A 24,311-nucleotide genomic window follows, 5' to 3' on the forward strand; every position below is an offset into this window, starting at 1 on the left:
TAGAACCTTTTGAAGAATTTCATTTTCAACTAGGGCTGCTGAAAAAGTAGGATTACTGTAGCATTTCTCTGCAGTTGCTGACATATTCTGAGGTTGTTCTTGCCATATGGGGTTTTAGATGGTTGCTAGGGTGCTCTGGATGGTTGCTAGGTGGTCCGATACTATCTCAAGACAAATATGCCCACCTCTGTATGATATCCTGGTTACTAGATATACATAGAAGCCCATGTTATTGTAAGAATTTCCTTCCATTTTTCATTTACTTTGCAAAAATAATTCAGATCACTTTAAAAATAGTATCACACCTTCCAATATCACCTGATTTCAATCATGTGATTTCAAGGAGCCCAAGTAGTTGACTATGGAACTTCTATTGAGCCTGGCTGTGATTCCTGAAAGTATAGTCATGTGCCTCACCCACTGCCTTTAAGGAAAACCCTGGCTGGATTTGCCATGTAATAATGTTGCTACTACTTCACAGTAGATTTTAGTGATTTGTATTAAAGTAGAGTGATGGATTGATGTGGCATACATTGCATTTGAAATCTTCTGTATATCTGAGGAAGAAATAATGCTGTAGCTTTTGGCCTCTGTGTTGCAACAGCGGCTCCATGCAAACCTTTTTTACAAGATGCATGTTTCCATGGCAACAGAGCTGGCTGTAGAGTGCCAGGTATGACATCAGAGAGAGAGAAAGTGAGGAGGGGGGAAAAAGTGAGTTGAGAGAGGAGAAAGCTGTGGAAACTTGCATGCTCTCTGACTGAGTCACAATATCTGAACCCAAAAAGTGCAGAAACACAATTTCTCATGTCAGACATAACGCTGCAGTCTCTGGCTGTTCTTTAATGTTTTTGCCAGCACTTTTACACCCTCACACACATACACATATCCACAGTATTACATTCTGTTCATGCCATTATTCCTGTATACCATTATTATTTTTTCTTTTTCTTTTCAGTTTTGAAATCCAATTTGTTGAAAGATCCAATAAAAACAGTAATATTGTGAACTATTACAGTTTAAAATGACTCTTTTATATTTTGAAATGTTTTCCGTGTCACATGATCCTTCAGAAATCTTTCTAATATGCCAATTTGCTGCTCAAGAAACATTAATTAATTTTTATATAAACCAGTTGTGGTGCTTAATATTGTGGGAACTGTGAAACTTTTTTTTTTTTTTTTTTTTCAGAATTCTGATGAATAGAAGGATCAAAAGAGCAGCATTTACTGGAAAAAAAACATCAATTTTTATAACTGTAAAAGTATTTACTGTCTCTTTTGATCAAAATTAATGCATCCTTGTCGAATACAAGTGTTGTTTTTACAATAAAAAATATTACTGATCTCAAACTTTTGAACATTAGTGTGATTGGTACTAAATTTATGGTAACACTTAAGTATAGGGACCAATTCTCACTGTTAACTAGTTGCTTATTAGCGTGCCTATTATTAACGCATTGGCTATTTATTACTTAAATAAAATTCTACATGCCTAATCCTACGCAATACCTAACTACTTTACTAACTATTAATAAGCAGAAAATCAGTGGTTTGTGGCAGAAGACATAGTGAGAATTGGACCTTAATATAAAGTGTGGCTGAATTAATTTAATACTAATCATAGAAGTGTATGTATAGCCTATGCGAACACATACATCATGTCTTTTCATCATTTCATCGTGTCTTTGACTTGATTTGCTCTCGCATGTATCTGCTTACAGACATTAAAATTGATCCCTTGTTGTCTCTCTCTCTCTCAGGATGTCCAGTATTCAGCATCAGTTGGCCCAGTTGGACGGTGAGAGCTGGTCTGGACGTGCAGAGGCCGATCGGGATTGGGACTGTCTTCAGCTGCTGCGGGAGAAGGAGGCTCTTCTCCAGGAGATCACTCTACTTAGCCAGCAGCAGCACTCCCCAGACACGCTGCTCCAGCTGCAGGAGGAGAGAAACAGGCTGGAGGAGGAGGTGCAGAAAGCCCAGAGTGTCCAGAGTCAGGGAGCCAATCAGAGGTCTGCTTTATTCCTTCATACAGTCATGTCTGTGGAATAGAGTAGATTTATTAGAGAGATTTTGTGGATGTTTAGCATGTGTAGTATCTCATTTTGTGAATTCCGAGGGGCTAGTTGGCAGGTCCTGTAGACCAAGTTGCATCCATGTGAAAAAAGAAACATTGCACTAGCATGGCAATAAAGAAAAGCACGTCCCATAAACATAATATACCTCCACTCAAAACATGGTGGTAGAATTATGTATTTGTTATTAGGAAATCTTGCAAACAAAATAGTTCAGTTAAAGTTTTATAAGTGCACCGCAGGGGTAAATAAGGGTGCCCTCATTTCCCCACTGAGCAAAGCAGATGTGCTTGTTCCAGCTCTGATCTGCTCATTATGAGCGTCTTATATCTGAGACCTCAGCTGAGACATATAGGGGTCGTTTTGTCATATTACGTCAGTATACATATCAGCTTTCATATCCCACCTGCATGTTTTTTTCTGTTATGTTATGGATATTGATCAATTTTCTTTGTGATAGTAGGAGCCATAAAATGGTAGAATGACATTTTCTTATGATGGAGAAAATAAATTGCATAAATCTTATACTACGATAGCCTTCTTCCACAGACTGCGCTTAAATCATTCCCAGTTTTGCACAATGAAAAATTGAACATATTAACAAATAGTCTTGCATTTGTGATCTAGTCTGTGATTCTGTGACATCAAATGGTTAGTTAAAACTGACTGAACGAATGAAATGTGGCAAATCTGTATCATGATGTGTGTGTGTTGTGTAGGATATTAGAGCAGGAGAAGAGGAATGTACTTATGAGGCAACTTGAGGAAGCCACCCGTATCACCACCTATCTACACTCTCAGCTGAAGAGGTACATCACACACACAGTCTGAACACTCTCATACAAACTTGATCCAGAGGGCAGAAATCAAGGTTGGGGCTGCCAGTTTGACACATAATTTAGTATAATAAACTCTAAACAAAATTCTGTAATACAATAATATAATTTATTACAATAAATGAATGTCAAATTGACTGTGTCTATAATTAAATGATATATATTGAATATATATGATATTTTGAAGCCTCTTTTCTAAAGCCTATTTTTATCTGCTGAAATGTCATGAATTATTATCAGTTGGTGTTTTTCTTAGCAAATGTTGATCAGTTTACAGAGTGATTTGTTGGTGACTGATTTAATATATACAGTGGGGCAAATAAGTATTTGATACACTGCCGATTTTTCAAGTTTTCCCACTTACAAAGAATGGAGAGATCTGTCATTTTCATCGTAGGTACACCTCAACTGTGAGAGACAGAATCTAAAAAAATAAAATAAAAAAAATCCAGAAAATCACATTTTATTGCATGAAATAAGTATTTGATACAGTAGAAAAATAGAACTTAATATTTGGTACAGAAACCTTTGTTGTTTCTTGACCAGGTTTGCACACACTGCAGCAGGGATTTTGGCCCACTCCTCCATATAGGTCTTCTCCAGATCTTTCAGGTTTCGGGGCTGTCGCTGGGCAACACGGAGTTTCAGCTCCCTCCATAGATTTTCTATTGGGTTCAGGTCTGGAGACTGGCTAGGCCACTCCAGGACCTTGAAATGCTTCTTACGGAGCCACTCCTTAATTGCCCTTGCTGTGTGTTTGGGGTCATTGTCATGCTGGAAGACCCAGCCACGACCCATCTTCAATGCTCTTACTGAGGGAAGGAGGTTGTTGCCCAAAATCTCACGATACATGGCCCCATCCATCCTCCCCTCAATATGGTGCAGTCGTCCTGTCCCCTTTGCAGAAAACCACCCCCAAAGCATGATGTTTCCACCCCCATGCTTCACGGTTGGGATGGTGTTCTTGGGATTGTACTCATCCTTCTTCCAAACACAGCAAGTGGAGTTTATACCAAAAAGTTCTATTTTGGTCTCATCTGACCACATGACCTTCTCCCATGCCTCCTCTGGATCATCCAGATGATCTTTGGCAAACTTCAGACGGGCCTGGACGAGTGCTGGCTTAACAGTTAGTTCTGATCCTCGAATCTGACTGACAAGATACATTTAATTTAATAGTAATTATTAAGCTTTTATTTAAAATCAATGTAAACATAAAGATAATATGCAATATAAATAAGTTTTAGAATCAATAGCTTTAAACATGAGTACATATGAGCTTAGATTAAGTGTTTTTATACCTATAAATATTATATTAACTCTATAAACTAACTTTACAACTTTTACTTGCACTTATATGGTAAGATAAGTTTTCCTCTTTCATGGATAGATCGTTTCATGATCGTGCTGTGTAAATGTGTTTCAATTCTTCATATTGTTCAATCTTTTAATCTTTGGTAGTGAATTGCACTGAAGTGAATCACAAGCTGGGGTTCCATCACCCTGTTTTAATGCGCATTTTGAAGTATTGCATGAGAAACGAGTGATGGAAACGCCAAATTTCGAATAAAAATCCCTTAATTCGCAAAAAAGTTTTTACGCTCGCTTAAGGTGGTTTTTGACTTTAAAAGGGTTAATGTGAATAATGGGAGATGGAATAACTTGACTAGCAGCGGACTGATCTCGTTCCACACCATCTGAAATGTTGTTATGGTCGTTCTGAAATGCCAGAGCAAAGTCTGTCATCAGAGTATTTCTGTATAATTGTCTTACACGACGAAACAGCAGCATTCACCTCCGAAGGCAATGACAACATTTATTGTTTCGTCTGCTCGCTCTGAGGCGCATTTAATTTTTCGTATATGAAAATTATTATATTCAGTAGCTTATCCTAGTTTTCTATAGGCTATTTAGTGCCAGTTTACTAGGAAGTGATGACTTTGTTCTCTTTGACTCGTTGGATGGAAACGGTGCTCGTTTGCAAATGTTTTATGCGATATTCCAAATTTGCGCATAAGTTAAATTCGCAACTTTGGATGGAAAACCGGCTACAGTTTCAAAGCATGTGATTGGCTGCTCATTACTGATGTCACACTTTCATGTGCACGCGCTCCATTAACTGAGGATCAAGCCTGAGTTGACAGAGAAAGTTGATGATCAGCTTCATGGTACCAACAAAGCCGGATTGGACTGGTTTGGTTTTGTCAACTCAAAACTAATCCTGTAACCCTGAGTTTGTTCAGCCACCATCATGGTACGGGCCCCAGGTCCTCCCGTGTAGTTTTAGGCTGATTCCTCACCTTTCTCAGGATCATTGATACTCCACGAGGCGAGATCTTGCATGGAGCCCCAGTCCGAGGGAGTTTGACAGTCATCTTGAATTTCTTCCATTTTCTAATAATTGCGCCAACAGTTGTTGCCTTCTCACCAAGCTGTTTGCCTATTGTCCTGTAGCCCATCTCCAGCCTTGTGCAGGTCTACAATTTTGTCCCTAGTGTCCTTAGACAGCTCTTTGGTCTTGCCCATAGTGGAGAGGTTGGAGTCTGATTGATTGAGTGTGTGTGAACAGGTGTCTTTTATACAGGTAACGAGTTCAAACAGGTGCAATTAATTCAGGTAATGAGTGGAGGATAGGAGGGCTTCTTAAAGACAAACTAACAGGTCTGTGAGAGCCAGAATTCTTGCTGGTTGGTAGGTGATCAAATACTTATTTCATGCAATAAAATGGAAGTTAATTATTTAAAAATCATACAATGTGATTTTCTGGATTTTTTTTTTTTTTTTTTAGATTCTGTCTCTCACAGTTGAGGTGTACCTACGATGAAAATTACAGATCTCTCCATTCTTTGTAAGTGGGAAAACTTGAAAAATCGGCAGTGTATCAAATACTTGTTTGCCCCACTGTATATATGTAGGGCTGTCAGTCAATTCAGTTTTTTTATCTAATTAATTACATGTGTCAATTAATTAATCTAATTAATAGCAAAATAAATTTGACTGAAAAATACCCACAAAAGATTATTTTAAACTATTTTTGTTAAATGAGAAAGTATCAAGTAGACATTACAAATTATAGCTTTAGAAAGAAATATTTTATTTGATTCAACAAAATTTATTACACAAACATTTAGGCTATAACATAACATAAACTATGTAACATAAAAGAAGATAATATGAGAAACATCTCAGTATTTTTTGTTAAGAAAATGAAAGTCATTGGTAACTAAAACAGCTTTGTTACCAACAGTTTTCAATATGCCTTCTTTTATGTTCCACAAAAGAAATGTTTGAGATGACATGAGGGTGAGTAAATGATGACAGAATTATAATTTTTTTGGGTGAACTATAACTGAACTATAACCTTTAATAGTTTTATTTATAATATTATTATGTTTTTTTTATAAAATAATACTCTAAATAAGAAACTAAACCTGCCAGCAGGTGGCAGTAAATGTCTTTGAATCATTCATTCATTCGATTCGTTCAAAACGCGGATTCATTCAGAAACTAAACACCATTGTGTTGCTAGGAGATGCGCAACTGCTATGGCTTTAAAGGTAATATCTTAAAAGGTATAATATCGTGAAGGTTCTCTGCAAAATTGAGCAAAAACTAAATTGAGACAAAAACTCATACAGGAGCATTTCTTGCTCCAATATCTTGAATTTTAGGGCATAATTGCATTTATGGAGTTGTTGCCCTGCATCATATTTGTCAACAGTCAACTATATGAAATGTAAGATGAAATGCAGGTCCAGGGGCGAGGCCAGTGCATTAACTGCGTTAAAATAGTTTAATAACGTTATTTTTTTCATAACTAATTAACACGTTAAACTGACAGTCCTCATATATTATAGGAATATAAATGTTATATATATATATATATATATACGTGCATGTGTATATTCAAGAAAAATATAGTCTTTCTATATATATATAAATAGATCTATATATATATATATATATATAGATAGACAGACTATATTTTTCTTGAATATACACATGCACGTGTGTGTATTTATATATACATAATAAATATATACACACACACATATATATTATGTAAACATAATAATTTATTTTGGATGCGATTAATCTCGTTTAATCGTTTGACAGCCCTATATAGGATGTCTAGCCACATCAACCCAAAATGACCATTTCTCTCTCTGTGTGCAGCCTATCAGCCAGTAATCTGACGGTGTCCTCCAGCAGTAGCCGTGGCTCTTTAGCCTCCAGTCGTGGCTCTTTGGCATCCAGCCGTGGTTCTCTCAGCTCCGTCAGCTTCACAGACATCTACGGCCTGCCCCAGTATGAGCGAACAGAAGGCAGCTCTGATGTTCTGGACCCGTCTTTCCGCTACCTTCTCCCCTTGGAGACCCACTGCAGGGACGGTTCAGCCTTTGGGCCAAAACGGTCCCATGACACACCACAGTCTCTCACATCTCTCTCCTCTCGGTCCTCGCTTTCCTCGCTCTCCCCTCCCAGCTCCCCCATGGACACCCCCTACCACTCAGCCCCACAGGACTGCCCTCTGGCCCAGATGACAGAGGAGTACATGGAGGTTGCCAGCAGGGGTCTGCTGGCTGAAGGACTACGGAATCAGACTCAATCCCAGCAGCACACTACTCTTCCTGGGGAAGGGGAAGTGGGAATCTCAGCCTCTGCACACCTCCTGGAGGGGAAGAGCCATAGAGATGGAGTTCTTCAAGGAACGCACAGCTCCACAGGTGATGAATAGCAACATGGAAATTGTAACTGACTGATCAGTTAAGACATAACTGGTCGATTTAAAATATTTAATTGCAGTTAATCTCATATTTTTCATAATTGGCGTGTTAAGCCATTTAGTTCCTTTTAAGGACAGAAAAATGAATAAAATGTAATTATTGTTCATTTGAAATGTGTAGAAATAAATGTTTAGAAAACCACTTTTTAGAAATAATGGTCAAATTGAATAAACGTTTAAAAAAACAAACAGCTTTAAACATTTTATCACACTGTTCTGATGTTAAAAATGATCTGCATTTCCTTTTTTTGTTGTGTGTGTGTGTGTGTGTGTGTGTCTGTCTGTCTGTCTGTCTGTGTAGGAGTGACCCTGCGCTCTAAAAGTGCAAGTAGGACAAGCAGAAGAGCAAGACGAGTGTCTGCAGGAGTAAATGAAGATGTTTTGGCAACAGACAGTGGGGTGTTTGAAGCCTGGAGCAGAAGGTGAGAGAAGATTCGGCAATAAAGATAAGGACTTTAAAATGGATAATTCGTCAAAAATAATATTACTCTGTCTTCCATTCACTCACCTTTTATGTTGTTCTAAACCTATAAAGGAAAGAATATATTGTATTATTATTTTTAAAAAACTATAAAATTAGTCTTTGTACAATAATACTCATATCATCATAATCCCCCGATTTTTGGCAATAACATGTAAAAACATTAATTTACAAATAATATTTTAATAATCATCCCTTCTCTGAAATGTCAAATATCATGCATTATTCTTATATCCTGTACACAATTGTAAAATATAGATTACTGTTCAAAAGTTTGAGGTCAGCAACGATGCTTTGTTTACAAGGGAAAGTAAAGTGTTTTACACTGTTGCTAAATATTTCTATTTAAAATAAATTGTTATTTTGAACTTTGTTCATCAAAATCCTGAAACAATGTATCACGTATCCTCAAAAATACTAAGCACCACAACAATAATATTATGATTGATAATAATAAGAAATGTTTCTTGACCACCAAATCAGTATAATAGAATGATTTCTGAAGGATCATGTGACACTGAAGACTGCTGAAAATTCAGCTTTGCCATCACAAAAATAAATTACCTTTTAAAATATATTCAAATAGAAATTGTAATAATATTTCACAGTATTACTGTTTTACTGTATTTTTGTAAATGCAGCCTTGCTGAGCATAAGAGATAAAACATTTTTACAAACCTCAAATGTTTGAATGGTAGTATATATACTTTAATAGTTGTTTTTGTGTTATAATTATTCATAAATGCCTGAATGTCTCTTTCCAGTAGGACAGAGGAATCAGAAGAAGTTAGTTTTACTCAAGATGTCCCAGCCTCAGATCCAGTTCAGATTCAGATTGGTCTTCTGTAAGCACCGCACACTCTCATACTCTCACCTACCTAACAAACAGTACCAAATCACTATTAACCATCAGTTTGCTTGTTCATTCCTTCTGGGCCATTCTTTTACAGATATGATTCGAACAGCATGTTTTTGCTGCTGCATGTCCTTCAGATGAGAAATTTAAGCAAGGCCACCATTAGAGATGGATGCAAAGTGTAAGTAATCCCATCAGCTTTCCATTAATACATTCATCCTCCTCTACTACAGTGAAATCCTCTGCAGAAACAAATTATGGACATGTTCACGAGTAGCGTTTTCTCCTTGTTTATCTCTCTCAGATTTGTGAAGGTTCATGTTCTCCCGGTGGACTCCAGTCGGCCCTGCACATATTACTGCTGTAAGGCCCAGGAGCCTCAATCTCTTCTCAGCTTTAATGAGGGCTTCCGAATCCCTTTGAGTGCTGGAGGCCCCGGGGCCCATGCATTACAGTTAAACCTCTGCGCTGTAGGACCCCTCTCCCAGGAAGAGCTACTGGTTAGACTAAAATTCACTCAATGCATTATTAACCTTATAATATAATTAGCAATGAAACATTTTGTATGCAAATACAAATTAGGAGTAGTTTGGACCCCCCTGCATGCAAAAAGAGCATTTAAAGAAACGTGTTTTCTGCCTTAGCTTTAGTGTTTATGTGGTTCATGCTTGTTTTCTGAGATGGTAAACTGATCTGTATCTGTTTGTGGCTCAGGGCTCTGCTCAGGTCTCGCTGTCAGACTGTGCAGGCAGCACTGAAATGATCTTCCAGTGGCTTAAAGTGCATATCAACAACACAGAGAACCACAGGCCTGAGCACAGCCGCCTCAGTCAACCCAACCGTATCATGGATGAAGAGGAGAACGAAGGCAAGCTTGAGGTGAGATCACTGGAGACTTTTCTTCCTCTGGCTAAAGCATTATCAGAGATTATGAAGATCCACAAAAGATCTCTCTCTTATGAGAGTCATATGATGCGATTTAGCTTGTTATGTAGCTGTTTGTGCATGTATAAGATCTGCAGAGTTACAAAGCTCAAAGTTTCCCACAAAAGGATTTATTCTATCCAAAAGAGAAGGCTGATCCAGACCGGGCTAAAACGCCCCCACATGTCTACGTCACGGTGTGGAAATATTTGCGTAATGCCGCCCAAATGTTTACGCAAAGAAAGAAGGCTTCAGGTTTCAGTAACCGCAGTAGTGTTGATGCAGCCATGTCAGGGAGATGCTGTGTGTTTCAATGCGAAAGCAAAAGCACTTTATTTGGCCTTCCGGAAGTAGATGCAATTAGGAATCATTGTTAAGATTTGTTTATGGCCGTAATGGAGATAATGAAAATATCTAAAGACTGTTATGAAAATGAATGTTAAAAATATAATTATGACATGAAAACATGAACATTTATATATTTAAAGAAGGATCCAAAAAGGAATAGCTCCCTGAGGTGAAGTTGAGTGACTTTATGCCAATAAACTAAAGCTCGTTCTATGATACATCCTATGATATGAATGAGGCATTTATATAGCGCTTTATTGTGTATTGCTGTACACCCAAAACACTTTACAATCATATGGGGGGGTCTCCTCAACCACCACCAGTGTGCAGCATCCACTTGGATGATGCGACGGCAGCCACAGGACAACGGCGCCTGTGCGCTCACCACACACCAGCTACAGGTGGAGAAGAGAGAGAGATAGAGCCAATCAAGTGGATGGGGATTATTAGGAGGCCATGATTGACAAGGGCCAGTGGAGGGAATCTGGCCAGGACACCGGGGTTACACCCCTACTCTTTACGATGAGTGTCATGGGATTTTTAATGACCACAGAGAGTCAGGACCTCGGTTTAACGGCTCATCCGAAAGACGGTGCTTTTTTTACAGTATAGTGTCCCCGTCACTATACTGGGGCGTTAGGACCCACACAGACCTCAGGGTGAGCACCCCCTGCTGGCTTCACTAACACCTCTTCCAGCAGCAACCTAGTTTTCTCAGGAGGTCTCCCATCCAGGTACTGACCAGGCTCAGCCCTGCTTAGCTTCAGTGGGCAACCAGTCTTGGGGTGCAGGGTGATAAATATTGGGATATTAATCAGATAGCTTAGATACATAACAAAGATGTAGCATTACAACTTGTATCTGCACAAAAGAATGCAAATGCCAGTGAACTTTAAGTTACGCGCTATAGAGAGAGAGAGAAAACTCCCGCCGTGGTTCGCTTTCATAACAGCGCGCTGAAACATGGGCAAGGAAAGCAGACAGAATTTACTATAGATTTCACATTCTATAAAGTTCTCATTATAATGCTGTTTATGGCAGATTTGTGCTATATTTTCATCCACATTATCAAGTGATTCCTGAAATCGCCGAGTACTTGATCGCTGTTGCACATACCTAGCACCAACCATCAAATTTGTGATGAGAATAATTTATAAATGTTATCTAAAAAAAAAAAAACATGAATGAAAAAATTATAATCATGTGCACAGATAAATCATTTATAATAAACACTGCTATATTCCTTTAAGAAATTGAAGAATTGTCGATTTTCATTGACTTTAAAGTCTGACAAGAAAAGCCCTATAATTTATCGTTTAAAGCAATGAAATAAAGACACCATAAATATTAATATTGCTATTTAACTTTTTATTTTTTATTATTATTTAATAATATACTTTTTAATATTATAGTTCGGTAGTGTTGTTGCAATAGTATTATTTAGTTATAATTTCTATAATTTTAATGAATATATTACTGTTAATAAAAAAAATATTATTATTATATTGAATGGGGAAAATTCTATTTAGCTGATGACATATATAAATATAATAAAATATTTTAAGATTTCCACAACAGAACAATGTTTTGATTGTTCCACAGTTTATAAGCTTAACAGGAGAAATCAATCTACAAAATAACTGGTTTTTAGTTGTCTCTAAATATTTAGTTAAAACAACACACACACACACAATTTAAACATAGCATCTGCCTATTTTTTCGTGTAGGTGTCAGTGGTGACTCGTTTGGAGGAGATGAAGAAAGAGTTACAGAGGAGTGAAGAGGAGCTGGAAAGGAAGGAAGAGCAAGGAGAAGCCGTTTCTGAGAGGTCCACACACTCACTGCCTTTCTATAAACCAATAAACCTTTCAGCTTATGCCTGTAAGCGCATTCATTTCAGATGATGTGTGTGTGTGTTTTAACTGCTGTGTATGATTTAGGAGTTGGCAGGCTGAGTCAGTGGACAGCGGCTGCAGTAACAGTACAGCGTTTGTCATTCCCTGTCCTGAGAGTCTTTGCGGTGAAGGCATCTGCATGACCTCTGGGAGACGCTGTCTCCAGCCTGCAGAGAGAAATCCAATAGTAAAGGTACTGTGAAGTCAAAGCGACTGTATGAAGTCTCCTTCTATAAAATTGAAAAAAAAGTTCTTTAACAAAAATACAGGCTACACATTTCTGCTCCTAAACGCTCTGGTTTGTTTGTCTGTTAAGGTTCTATTATAATTAATTACTAAAACTGTTTTGCTTACACACTCAGGATGTTTAAACATTACTTTCTGTTGTAATTGACATAATCAAAAGAACTATACACTGCTGGTCAAAAGTTTTGGGTCAGTAAGTTTTGTTGTGTTGTTGTTGTTGTTTTTTTAAAGTCTTTAATGCTCAATTGTTTGATTTAAAAATAAAATTGTAATACTATGAAATATTATTACAAATTAAAATAATTGTATACTATTTTAATATAATTTAAAATGCGATGTATTCCTGTGATGGCAGAGCTGAATTATCGGCAGTTATTCATTACTCCAGTCTACAGTGTCATGTCATTCTCCCGAAATCAATCATTCTTTCATTCTATGTGGTGATTTGATGCTTAAGAATTTCGTATTATTTTCATCAATGCTGACAACTGTTGACAACATTTTTGGAAAATCCAAAACAGCATTTTTTATTTTTTTTATTTGCAACAATGTAAACATCTTTACTGTCACTTTTGATCAATTTAATGTCTCACTGCTGAATTTAAAAAAATTGCTTTGCAGAAGAGCAGTGAACTATAAAATAGATCATTAAACAAATTTAATTTGTGTAATTTCATATCACAATAATGATGCTTCATGATTACAGTATAATAGTCACAATAATGAAATTAAGCCACAAAATGTTCTGCATATTACATAACCATGAATTATATATTACTACATTATGTAATATGTAGAACAAAGTATTGCTTAATTTAATATATTTACTAATCAAGTAAATTAAAATTAAACAGTTAATGCATCACAGCTGAATAAAAAAAAAAAAAAACTTATTTAAAATAGATCATTAAACCTATTTAATTTGTGTGTTTTTAGGTGGACAAGGCAACCAACACAGAAGGTGTGTTTCCAGAGCCAATGAGAATGCGGCCGAAAGAAAGGACAGGACGCTGGGGTCACAGCTCACCGTTCATGCGCAGCAGCACAATAGTCAGATCTCAGACGTTTTCACCTGGAGCGCGCAGTCAGTATGTCTGTAGGGTAAGCAGAAAATACCAAAGTCTTTAAACACAGTAATGATGTTTCATGATCACAATAGTCACAATAATGATATTAAGCCACAAAATGTTCTGCATATTGCATTACTACATTGTTGTTCAATATAATAATTAATCAAGTAAATTAGAATTAAACAGTTAATGAACGATAATGATAGATGATCTTGCATCTATGAAAAACCTCTTCAAATGATGTTTTCCTTCCTTCACAGTTGTACAGAAGTGACAGTGATAGCTCTACTCTACCAAAGAAATCCCCCTTTATCAGAAACACTCTAGAGCGACGAACCCTGCGATATAAACCGGTTGGAATGACCGTGTTGCTGTGTAACACATTTTATTATTTATCTTTTGCTGTGGAAGTGTACTTATGTGTCCATGTCATGTGATCGCAGCAGTCCCACCGCTCCTCTCTGGCTGAGCAGCCCACACGTACCTCTCTGGACCTGGAGCTGGACCTCCAGGCTTGCCGTACACGACAGAGGCAGCTGAGCGAGGAGCTGGCCGCGCTGCGGGAGCTCAAACTGCGGCTGGAGGAGCCCATGCAGGGCCCCCGCGGGCCTGCGGATCTCCCTCATTGGGCTCTGCGGGATGAGCGTTTCCGAAACCTGCTGCGTGAGGCCCAGAGACAGGTACTACCCATTTACATGTCTTTAAAGGGATAGTTCACCAAAAAAATGAAAATTTTATCATCATTTACTCACCGTCATGTCGTTCCAAACCTGTTTGATTTTCTTTCTTACGTTGAACATAAAAGAAGATATTTTGAACATTGCTAGTAATCAAACACTTAATGGTCCCCAATTTTTTGGGTGAACTATTCCTTCAATGTATTCACTGACACTTTTCAAATTCACAGATTTATTAAGTTTTTATTAATTTAGTAACACTTTAGCTGACATAAATGCATTACTTATAAACATTGAACTTTTATAACATTTATTAATCTAGGTTAATTTCTAATTGCATTTTCAAATTGTATAAATGTAACATTAGCTATTACTATATTATGACTTAACATCAATTAACAAAGAACAATTGTGTTACAGTCATGGCCAAAAATATCGGCACCCTTGGTAAATATGATCAAAGAAGGCTGTGAAAATTAATCCTTTTGATCTTTTATTAAAAAATTCACAAAAATCTAACCTTTCATTGGATAATAAGAATTTAAAATGGGGGGAAATATCATTATGAAATAAATGTTTTTCTCTAATACACATTGGCCACAATTAACGGCACCCTTTTATTCAATACTTTTTGAAACCTCCATTTGCCAGTTTAACAGCTCTAAATGTTCTCCTATAATGCCTGATGAGGTTAGACTAGAGAACACCTGACAAGAGATCAGAGACCATTCCTTCATCCAGAATCACTCCAGACCCTTTAGATTCCCAGCTCCATGTTGGTGCTGCTTCTCTTCAGTTCACCACTCATTTTCTATAGGTTCAGGTCATAGGACTGGAATGACCATAGCAGAAGCTAGAAAACCCATTTTTGTGTTGTTTTTGAGGTTTGTGTTTGGATTATTGTACGGTTGGAAGATCCAAATATGGCCCATTATAAGATTTCTAACAGAGTCAGTCACTTATTGATTTTTTATCTGTTGGTATTTGATAGAATCCATGATGCCATGTGTCTAAACAAGATGTCCAGGACCTCCAGCAGAAATATAGGCCCACAACATCAAAAATACAGCAGTATATTTCATTATACACATGGGGTATTACTTATCCCTGTGTTCACCAAACCCATCTTGAGTGTTTGCTGCTAAAAAGCTAATTTTTTTTAGTTTCATCTGACCATAGAAGCCAGTCCCATTTGAAGTTCCAGTCGTGTCTCATAACTGAATATGCTGGAGTTTGTTTTTGGATGAGTGAGGAGAATTTTTCTTGAAACCCTCCCAAACAACATGTGGTGATGTAGGTGCTGTTTGACAATTTATTTATTTTTTTTAAGGTTTTTTCTGACCCTGAGACTCAACTATTTTCTACAATTCTCCAGCTGTGGTCCTTGGAGAGTCTTTAGTCACTCAAACTCTCGTTCTCACTGTGCATTAGGATGATATAGAGACACGTCCTTTTCCAGGCAGTTTCGTAACATTTTATGTTGATTGGAAATTCTTAATTATTGCCCTGATAGTGGAAATGGGGAATTTTCACTGCTCTAGCTCTTTTCTTAAAGCCACTTCACTAATTTGTGAAGCTCAATTATCTTTTGCTGCACATCAGAAATGGTTTTTCATTTTCATTTTTCAATGGTTTTTCTCATTGTGATGGATGATTAAGGGAATTTGGGCTTTGTCTCCCTCCATTTTAATTTCTGTGAAACAGGAAGCCATGGCTGGATAATTTCATGTTCATAATCACCCTGGAGTGCTCAAAATTGTGAATATGAATGGGAATATACTTCAGAGATATTTTACAGAGAAATAAAAAATTCTAGGGGTGCCAATAATTGTGTCCAACGTGTATTTGAGAAAAACATTTATTTCATAATGATATTTCCCCCCATTTTAAATTCTTCTTATCCAATGAAAGGCTAGATTTTTATGATTTTTTTAAATAAAAGATCAAAAGGATTAACAATGCAGATTAATTTTCACAGCTGCCTTTGATCATATTTACCAAGGGTGCCGATATTTTTGGCCATGACTGTATATATAATATGAGTTACCTAATTGCTTGGTTAAAATTCAGTGTTAACCAATTTAATCTACTGTAAAATGTTAACTTTCATTTAACACTACCAAGTTTCTTGAACTCACTAAGGCTACATATCAAAAATAAAAAAAATACAATATTATTACAGTTTAAAATAACTGTTTTATGTGTAATTTATTCCTGATGACATTTTTAGCAGCCATTGCTCCTGTCATCACGGTCACATGATCTTTCAGAAATCATTCTAATGTGCTGGTTTGCTGCTGAAGAAACATTTTTATTTTATTTTTTTGCTCAAAATTCTTTGATTAGAAAATTCACAAGAATTTTTCTTTACTGTCACACTCACTTTAGATCAATTTAGTGCAGCTTTGCTAAATAAATATTAATTTCTTTTAAAAAAAAGTGTAGAAAAGTTTCTTGACCCCAACATTATAAGAATTGAACCTTATTATATTATGAAGGATCATGAACAATAGTATATTATAAATGAACATTGTTTCATTAACATTTAATTTCCTTTAATAAACATTTAATAAACATTTAATTGTGTTACCATTTATTTATATTAATTATTATGTATAATTTATTATAAATTATATAAAATTAAACTCTTGTATGTGGGGTTTTGTCATTTGACCATTTTCTAAATTTTGCTTTGAAAGTCTGGGTGGCGGAACACCAATTTACAAGTCTTAAACACATGCTTTTAAAACTATGATTGAGCTGAATAAGTAGAAGTCTAAGACACTGTGAATCGTAAATTCTCTTTGAAATCACATTTATAATTGATCGTTTCTCTCTCTCGCAGTCCAAGCAGACTAGACAGGAGCAGAGGCAGGAGGAAGCTGCTGAGAGGAGGTTGCGAAAGGCCTCAAAAGAGGTTTTGCAAATGAGGGGCCAGAGCCACAAAGAGCCCCTTCCTGTGCAGACGTTCAAGTGAGTTATCTCTTAATCGTAGGGATTTTATCACATTTCTGAAAAATGCTTAAAAATGTATTCGTCTTTCCTGATGCAGAGAGAAGATGGCTTTCTTTACTAGACCAAGATTCAACATCCCGCCTCTGCCAGCCGACGATGTGTGAGCGCCCCCTAGGCCACACTATCAAATATGAAGAATCTGTCTGTTTTTGTTTTTTGTATTCATGCCCATGAAGTAATTAGAACAAAAATGTAGTTATTTCAGCACAAAGATTAAAAGTTATTTGATATGCAACATTCGAACAACAGAAAGCTGTACAAATCAAGTGTGTGTGTGTGGTTGTGCGTGATTGTGAGTGTGTGTGTGCGTGCGTGTGGTAGTACTAACGAACACGTACACTTATATTTTATGTAATTATTGACATCTTGGCAATTTTTCCTGCTTGTTTAAAGGAGGAAATAACTGTTTTATAAAAGAACAAAGCATCTTTTTACTCCTGTACGATGTACTTCTGATATTTCGATGTCTATGCTTACTTAAGGCTGGAAGACGGGAACAAAGTCAGTTTAGACAAATTCACTGTACTGTAACTTATTTTATAGTACTTTTCCTTGAAGGAAATAAAAATGTTCCCTGCTTTTTAATGTATTTTATAAAGCTTAAAACAAATAGCACTTACTGTAAGTGTTTTTGACGTACAGTAGAATGGAAATTTTGGCTGATTTTGTTTCTGTTACCTGATTCTTTAAAGTTATTTACTTAAAATGTCACTTTTTTGATCCACTTTTGTTGCAGTTGTCATTGTCCCTTGTGCTGTTATTCTATTAAAGTTATTAATATTAATTATTACTTGTACTTTTCAATATATAGACAAATATAATTTTGTATGCTGTCTGTAAAAACGTCTGCAGTGTTACCTTTCTTATGAAGATAAAAGCATTAAAAACGTGAAAGTGCAGCTGAATTTGCGAAATGATCTTTCAAGATCAATACGATTGTTGGTTTGGTTTATTATGTTATGTCAAGTTTATATGATCTTCAGGTCTTTAAAGGCTTCCCCTCTTCCAGATTTTTTTTATCTTAGTTGTCCAGAAGGTGGCGTCTCAAACCTGCGTCTGTATTCAGATGTGTTTTGGTGGTGTTTCAGGAAAAAACAACCATGTTGTAGACTACAAAACTGCACACAGTAATCCTTAAATACATAAATATTACTCATTATGCTTTGCAATGTCATTTCTTTTACGCTATGCAATATTTATCAGAAGGACTATTAATGAACCATTACTTGGAGTGATTAACTTCAGCTAAATGATTCTGGTCCACTTTAGCACTTTTTCGGGCTTTAGATGGCTTTAAATAGAAGCACAGCAGGTTTAGTTAAAATGCATCAGATCTGGAACATTAATGAGGTGGAAATCTTAACACTAGAAACAGGAAGACAGTGCTGTTTGTTCAAAAATAGAGCAAAATTGCTGTTGTAATCATTAATGATCTTGAAAGCTGCACAGGGGCATAAAACCTCTCATTAAAGAAATTTCCACGGAGAGCTTTGATGGTTTTTTACTAAAACCACAAATTAGAGGTGATTATCAAATTGCATTCATGTTTGCATGAAATGCATTTATAAATAAATCTGTAGTCTGTTGATGTTACATATTAGAAATTGCACTAGGGTGTTAATAGCTTGTTGACAGATTGTATGAAGAAGCATTAATGTGCTTTTTTGTTTCATACTTCATAAAGCTGCCATTCAAAAGTCTGGGGTCAGTAAGGGTTTTTTTTGGGGTTTTTTTTTTTTTTTCAGAATTTAATCGTTTTTTAACAAATTGATTGAAAGGAGACAGTAAATGCATTTATTATAGAAAAGATATTAATTTAATTAGAATGCTGTTAAATAATTTAAATAAATGCTGTTCTCGTGAAAAAAAAAATCATGTTAAATTGTATAAAAATGTTTTGAACATCAACTCAGGGAAAAAAATACAAATTTTCAAAAATATTACATTTTAAAAATTGACAAATATTTCACAATGTTACTATTTGTACTGTATTTTTGATAAAATAACGGAAGCCTTGGTGAGCATTAGAGACTTCTTTCAAAAAACAATTTTAAAAATTGTACCAACACCATTTTAAACTGTAGTGTACACAAGGATGAGTAAATCATGATATTATTTTCATCCTAAAGTGAATTTAATATTAGTACAATCTTATCTTTGCAACCACTCAAGGCTCAGAATCTCTGTGTTCTTACTATCTAGTGTTCTTAATGGCTAAAGCAGCTGTTGGGGGAGTACTACTTTGTTTTCCATCAATCAAACTCCTCACATTCCAGTGTGTTATGAAATCACAGTGATTTTGGGAAGCCTGGTATGTAAACACTCCTTATCAATTTCCCTTGTAAGCTTATCCATATGTTCAGTGTATACTGCATTTAATTAGTCCCATGCTCCATCTTCCCTGTCAGTGAAGCCAGTGACATACAGCCTCACGCACCGCATGGAGATTAATGACATGCTCAGCTGCTGGCACAGGCTGAAATACACAGCAATGCTAGGCCTATCTTTCTCTATTTCTACCAGTAAAGCTGTTTTATACAGAAATCCCCAACAGAGACCATAAAAGTCATGACGCCAATTCAGTCTGCTGCAACACCCAGTGTTGCAAAACCCCTAGTGGATTTGTTGCCTGAAATAGTCAATAAGTGCAATTAAGTAATGCATATGAATTTGCATATGAAGTCCTCTCAGTTCCTGTCACTGTTATACCTCTTTCCTTTCAAGGATTTGTTGTGGTTCGCTGGTGTTAACAAGCAGGGACGAGAATGAATTTGCAGCAATATCTGAAAAGCAGGTGACAAACATTGCTCATTCAGGCCTACTGGTCATGTGTTTTGATGGTTCATTATTACTCCACAACTGAATGTTAATTTAGTGTTCTGTCAATAATTATGGTAATGTTTTGGTATGCTTATTGTTGCTTTACCTGGATATGGTTCATGCTGCCTTAAAACAAAACAAAATAAAGTTTTTATCATAAATACATTTTTCAGTGATGATTCAAATCCTTCTTAAGACTTTTTAAAGTTTCTTCTTGAAGTTATAAAGTTACAAAATATATTTATTGTGCTGATCGATGGTTGCCTTGGATTTGATACTGACACCTAGAGGCGTAACGGCAGTAATAACAAATCAAAAGTTACCGATGTGCTTATTCAGTCAGCTGTGATTAATTAATTATTTAATTTGTGTTCGGCTGATCATGTAAACAAAACAACTTTTTTAAGGAAAGAGATGATCTGAGTTTCATCGCATGTAGGCCTATACATGATAAACGTTCCCGCCAAAAGTATTTTTTATTTAGGTAAATACTGTAAGTGAAAAATTCTAATTGTAACAGGAAATTTAACATTTTCTGAATTTTATTTACCCCAGATTTCCTACTGCTTGGCATAAGTGCTGTTTATATTGAGGCATTAACAGATGCCTTAAGATACCAAGCTTTCTATGATTTATTTGGCTTTATGTCTTTCCTTAGTCCTCTCTCTAAGTCTTAAAGGTATGAAAAGGCCAAGGAAACTTGGCTTATCTGGAGAACAGCCACCATCTCTTTCTACATAAACATTTTCCTAGCAGACACCTTGCCTCCCAGGAAATAGTTCTTTGATTTCATAATAGCCATGAAAATAAATGTCAGTATCTGATTTGATTTATCAGGCAAGGTTAGGTAGAAAGCTTCTAGATTGAAATGGTCCATGTGCTCATTGCCCTGCATAAGAAATAAAGAAATAAACATAAAACTGTAGAATGTTGCTAATACATTACACCTGTAATAGCCTTTGAAACAAACAATAATATAAAAAATTACATTTATTTAAAAAATAAAGCTGGAAAATGTAAAACTTTGAACAAATTCTCTCCAAGTTAAAATAACAATTGCTACTCTGTCAAAAAAGTATGATAGGTCTGTTTTTCTCTCAAACACAGTTTTGCTCTGAGTGGGAGTGAACCATTAGAATTCTGGCCCTTGACTCCTTCGGTTTTCTACTGCTTCTTGCTTCCTTCTGTCAGCATCAGTAGTCGAGGAGGAAGCAATAAGAGACTGATTCTTCCACCCACATAGAATCTTTCTCAGCTACACACAGATGCACAGACCTGCTTTCCATTGTGTGCATTTCAACAACTCTACACTCGCTACTAATTAAGACTGCATTTAAGGCACACGCAAGTGGGTATGCAGAGAAAAAATGACTAATGCTATGGTCAGCATTGTTAAAATATGATGTAACACATCAATTTGTTTTAAAATGGTATGGAAACGTGATCCACACAAGGTTAGGTAGAAAGCTTCTAGATTGAAATGATCCATGTGCTCATTGCCCTGCATAAGAAATAAAGAAATAAACATAAAACTGTAGAATGTTGCTAATACATTACACCTGTAATAGCCTTTGAAACAAACAATAATATAAAAAATTACATTTATTTAAAAAATAAAGCTGGAAAATGTCAAACTTTGAACAAATTCTCTCCAAGTTAAAATAACAATTGCTACTCTGTCAAAAAAGTATGATAGGTCTGTTTTTCTCTCAAACACAGTTTTGCTCTGAGTGGGAGTTTACCATTAGAATTCTGGCCCTTGACTCCTTCGGTTTTCTACTGCTTCTTGCTTCCTTCTGTCAGCATCAGTAGTCGAGGAGGAAGCAATAAGAGACTGATTCTTCCACCCACATAGAATCTTTCTCAGCTACACACAGAGGCACAGACCTGCTTTCCATTGTGTGCATTTCAACAACTCTACACTCGCTACTAATTAAGACTGCATTTAAGGCACACGCAAGTGGGTATGCAGAGAAAAAATGACTAATGCTATGGTCAGCATTGTTAAAATATGATGTAACACATCAATTTGTTTTAAAATGGTATGGAAACGTGATCCACACAAGGTTAGGTAGAAAGCTTCTAGATTGAAATGATCCATGTGCTCATTGCCCTGCATAAGAAATAAAGAAATAAACATAAAACTGTAGAATGTTGCTAATACATTACACCTGTAATAGCCTTTGAAACAAACAATAATATAAAAAATTACATTTATTTAAAAAATAAAGCTGGAAAATGTCAAACTTTGAACAAATTCTCTCCAAGTTAAAATAACAATTGCTACTCTGTCAAAAAAGTATGATAGGTCTGTTTTTCTCTCAAAGAATCTTTTCTCTTAAAGATAAAGTTAGCTTGTTAGCTCTGTATTAATATCATAAAATCAGTTAATCAACTCATCAAACGTGTCAACATATTTCAAAGCTTCAACAAGCCTATCGGTTCCTCTCTTTTCCCTTTAAAGCTTGATATTCAGGTCATGATCATGGAAGGCGTGATGGTTTGAGCACTGATGAAGAACTTTCAAGAGTTTGTGTCTGCTGCGTGTTCACTGTGAACAGGAAGGCAATGGGTTGGCCGTTAGCACAGGCTGCACAAAGCACACTTGTTTCTGTCTAATTGAATGTAAGGGGTTGTGGACAGGCCCATTCAGGCACACTGGCACAGGACAAGTGCTGTCAGACACATTGCTTGAAGGACTTCTATTTAGACCATCTTTTTTTGACTGTCACACATCAAAGAGTTTGGCCCACATTTCAACAAATCTAACTCCGCTTTATTATGTTTAAATGATTAGTTGACTAGAAATGTGAATGTCAAACAAACAGCACTAAATGTAATTTATTTCTATCAATAATAATAAGTATTATATTATTATTATAATAATTATTATTTTAATGGAAATATTATAGAGAAATATTACATTCATTGTTATTTGGTTTACCCTTATATTCTAACTGTCACGATCCGGTTCAGAAGAAAAAGATTCAAACAGGTTTCCACAAACAAAAGTTTCTTTAATAAAACAAACCCAGGTAATCAAAATATTAGAAGGCAATAGCATGTCCACACACAAACAATACCAGACAACAACTGAATGAAAAGGAGGAACTTAAATACACAGGGTGATAGAAGGCAAATGAAGAACAGGTGATGACTGTTAATTAGAAACCATAGTAACAAACAAGGAGTGGGAAACGTGAACAAAGGAAAACAGGCCATAGTTAAAAACAAATGAATACTAAACCAAAACAGGCAGTTTGTGACACTGATAATATATTTATATATAATATAATATAAGTTATTAATCTTATTGTTGCTGTTATTATTATTATAAGTAGTAGTATTAGTTCCGGTCCTCTAATTTTTTTTTGGCTAGGCAGCTTACCAAGAATATTTAGTATGGTCACTAAAATAGTGACAATTATGATGGTTAATAATAATAATAATTATAATAAATTAATTGTTAATAATAATAAATTATTATTATTATTTATAGAAATAGGACTTATAGAAATATTGTAGGAATGTTACATTCATTGCTATTAGTTTGACTCTTATATTCTAACCATCTAATCACATAAATATATCTAAAAGTAGTATATAGTCACTTTGTGTGAATGTTTGACAAATTTCGTACATATGAAGTTGATGTTGTTATGTGTTGTCTCAGACATATTGGGAGCATGAGCTGCATGTGGCATTTCATCTCAAACAAAGAAAGAGAAACTTTCAAAACACTGTTGTGTTCTTCTTTCTGTTATTCATTATAGACTCCAGTAAATCTGTGAAGATCCCTTTGCCCCTGCCACTGACTCATTGCATCATAGTGTGGGAACCGTGTGGCCCGTTTCTGCCCTTTTGCGTACTTCCCCCTCTTTCCCACTCAACTGGACATCTCCAAAGGAAAACACCCCACTCTGCTAACCTCTTGATGAAAATCTCTAGAGAATAAGTTAATAAGACTATTTTACAATCTAGCAACATCTTTTGACATCTAAGTGACTTTTCAGCAGCCATTACTTCAGATTTCTTTCAGAAGTTATTCTAATATGTTGATTTGGTGCTCAAAAAAAAAAAAAATTCTTATTATTTTTCAATATTGAAAACCGTGCTGCTCAATATTTCTGTGAAATACTGTGATACATTTTTACTGGGTTGTTTGCTCAACTAAATGAATCCTTGCTGGATAAAAGTATTAAAATCTTAAAAGTTAAACTTAAATCCATGCAGAAATACAAGGTGATGGTGGCACTACAATAATAATAATAACAAAAAAAGAC

The 24,311-nt window shown here is 35.8% G+C and overlaps 1 protein-coding gene across 4 annotated transcripts in view; it reads left to right on the plus strand.

Moving 5' to 3' along the window:
* The window catches only part of wwc3 (WWC family member 3), a 48,742-nt gene extending 30,028 nt beyond the window's left edge, over nucleotides 1–18,714 (plus strand). The window contains exons 9-24 of one of the 4 annotated variants that reach the window (XM_058778849.1): nucleotides 1,763–2,011; nucleotides 2,794–2,883; nucleotides 5,699–5,758; nucleotides 7,087–7,637; nucleotides 7,998–8,118; nucleotides 8,945–9,022; nucleotides 9,128–9,214; nucleotides 9,338–9,533; nucleotides 9,748–9,912; nucleotides 12,033–12,133; nucleotides 12,246–12,393; nucleotides 13,383–13,547; nucleotides 13,777–13,869; nucleotides 13,960–14,196; nucleotides 17,039–17,166; nucleotides 17,246–18,714. In XM_058778849.1, coding sequence (XP_058634832.1) covers nucleotides 1,763–2,011; nucleotides 2,794–2,883; nucleotides 5,699–5,758; nucleotides 7,087–7,637; nucleotides 7,998–8,118; nucleotides 8,945–9,022; nucleotides 9,128–9,214; nucleotides 9,338–9,533; nucleotides 9,748–9,912; nucleotides 12,033–12,133; nucleotides 12,246–12,393; nucleotides 13,383–13,547; nucleotides 13,777–13,869; nucleotides 13,960–14,196; nucleotides 17,039–17,166; nucleotides 17,246–17,312 — 2,536 coding nt within the window. In that variant the 3' untranslated portion in view covers nucleotides 17,313–18,714. Of the gene's footprint in view, nucleotides 1–1,762; nucleotides 2,012–2,793; nucleotides 2,884–5,698; nucleotides 5,759–7,086; nucleotides 7,638–7,997; nucleotides 8,119–8,941; nucleotides 9,023–9,127; nucleotides 9,215–9,337; nucleotides 9,534–9,747; nucleotides 9,913–12,032; nucleotides 12,134–12,245; nucleotides 12,394–13,382; nucleotides 13,548–13,776; nucleotides 13,870–13,959; nucleotides 14,197–17,038; nucleotides 17,167–17,245 lie in introns of all 4 variants that reach the window. The other 3 variants (XM_058778848.1, XM_058778851.1, XM_058778850.1) reach the window with 3 other exon arrangements.
* Nucleotides 18,715–24,311: the final 5,597 nt, after the last annotated feature.

The sequence above is a fragment of the Onychostoma macrolepis genome, chromosome 06 (genome assembly GCF_012432095.1).
Source record: "Onychostoma macrolepis isolate SWU-2019 chromosome 06, ASM1243209v1, whole genome shotgun sequence".
Classification (NCBI taxonomy): domain Eukaryota; kingdom Metazoa; phylum Chordata; class Actinopteri; order Cypriniformes; family Cyprinidae; genus Onychostoma; species Onychostoma macrolepis.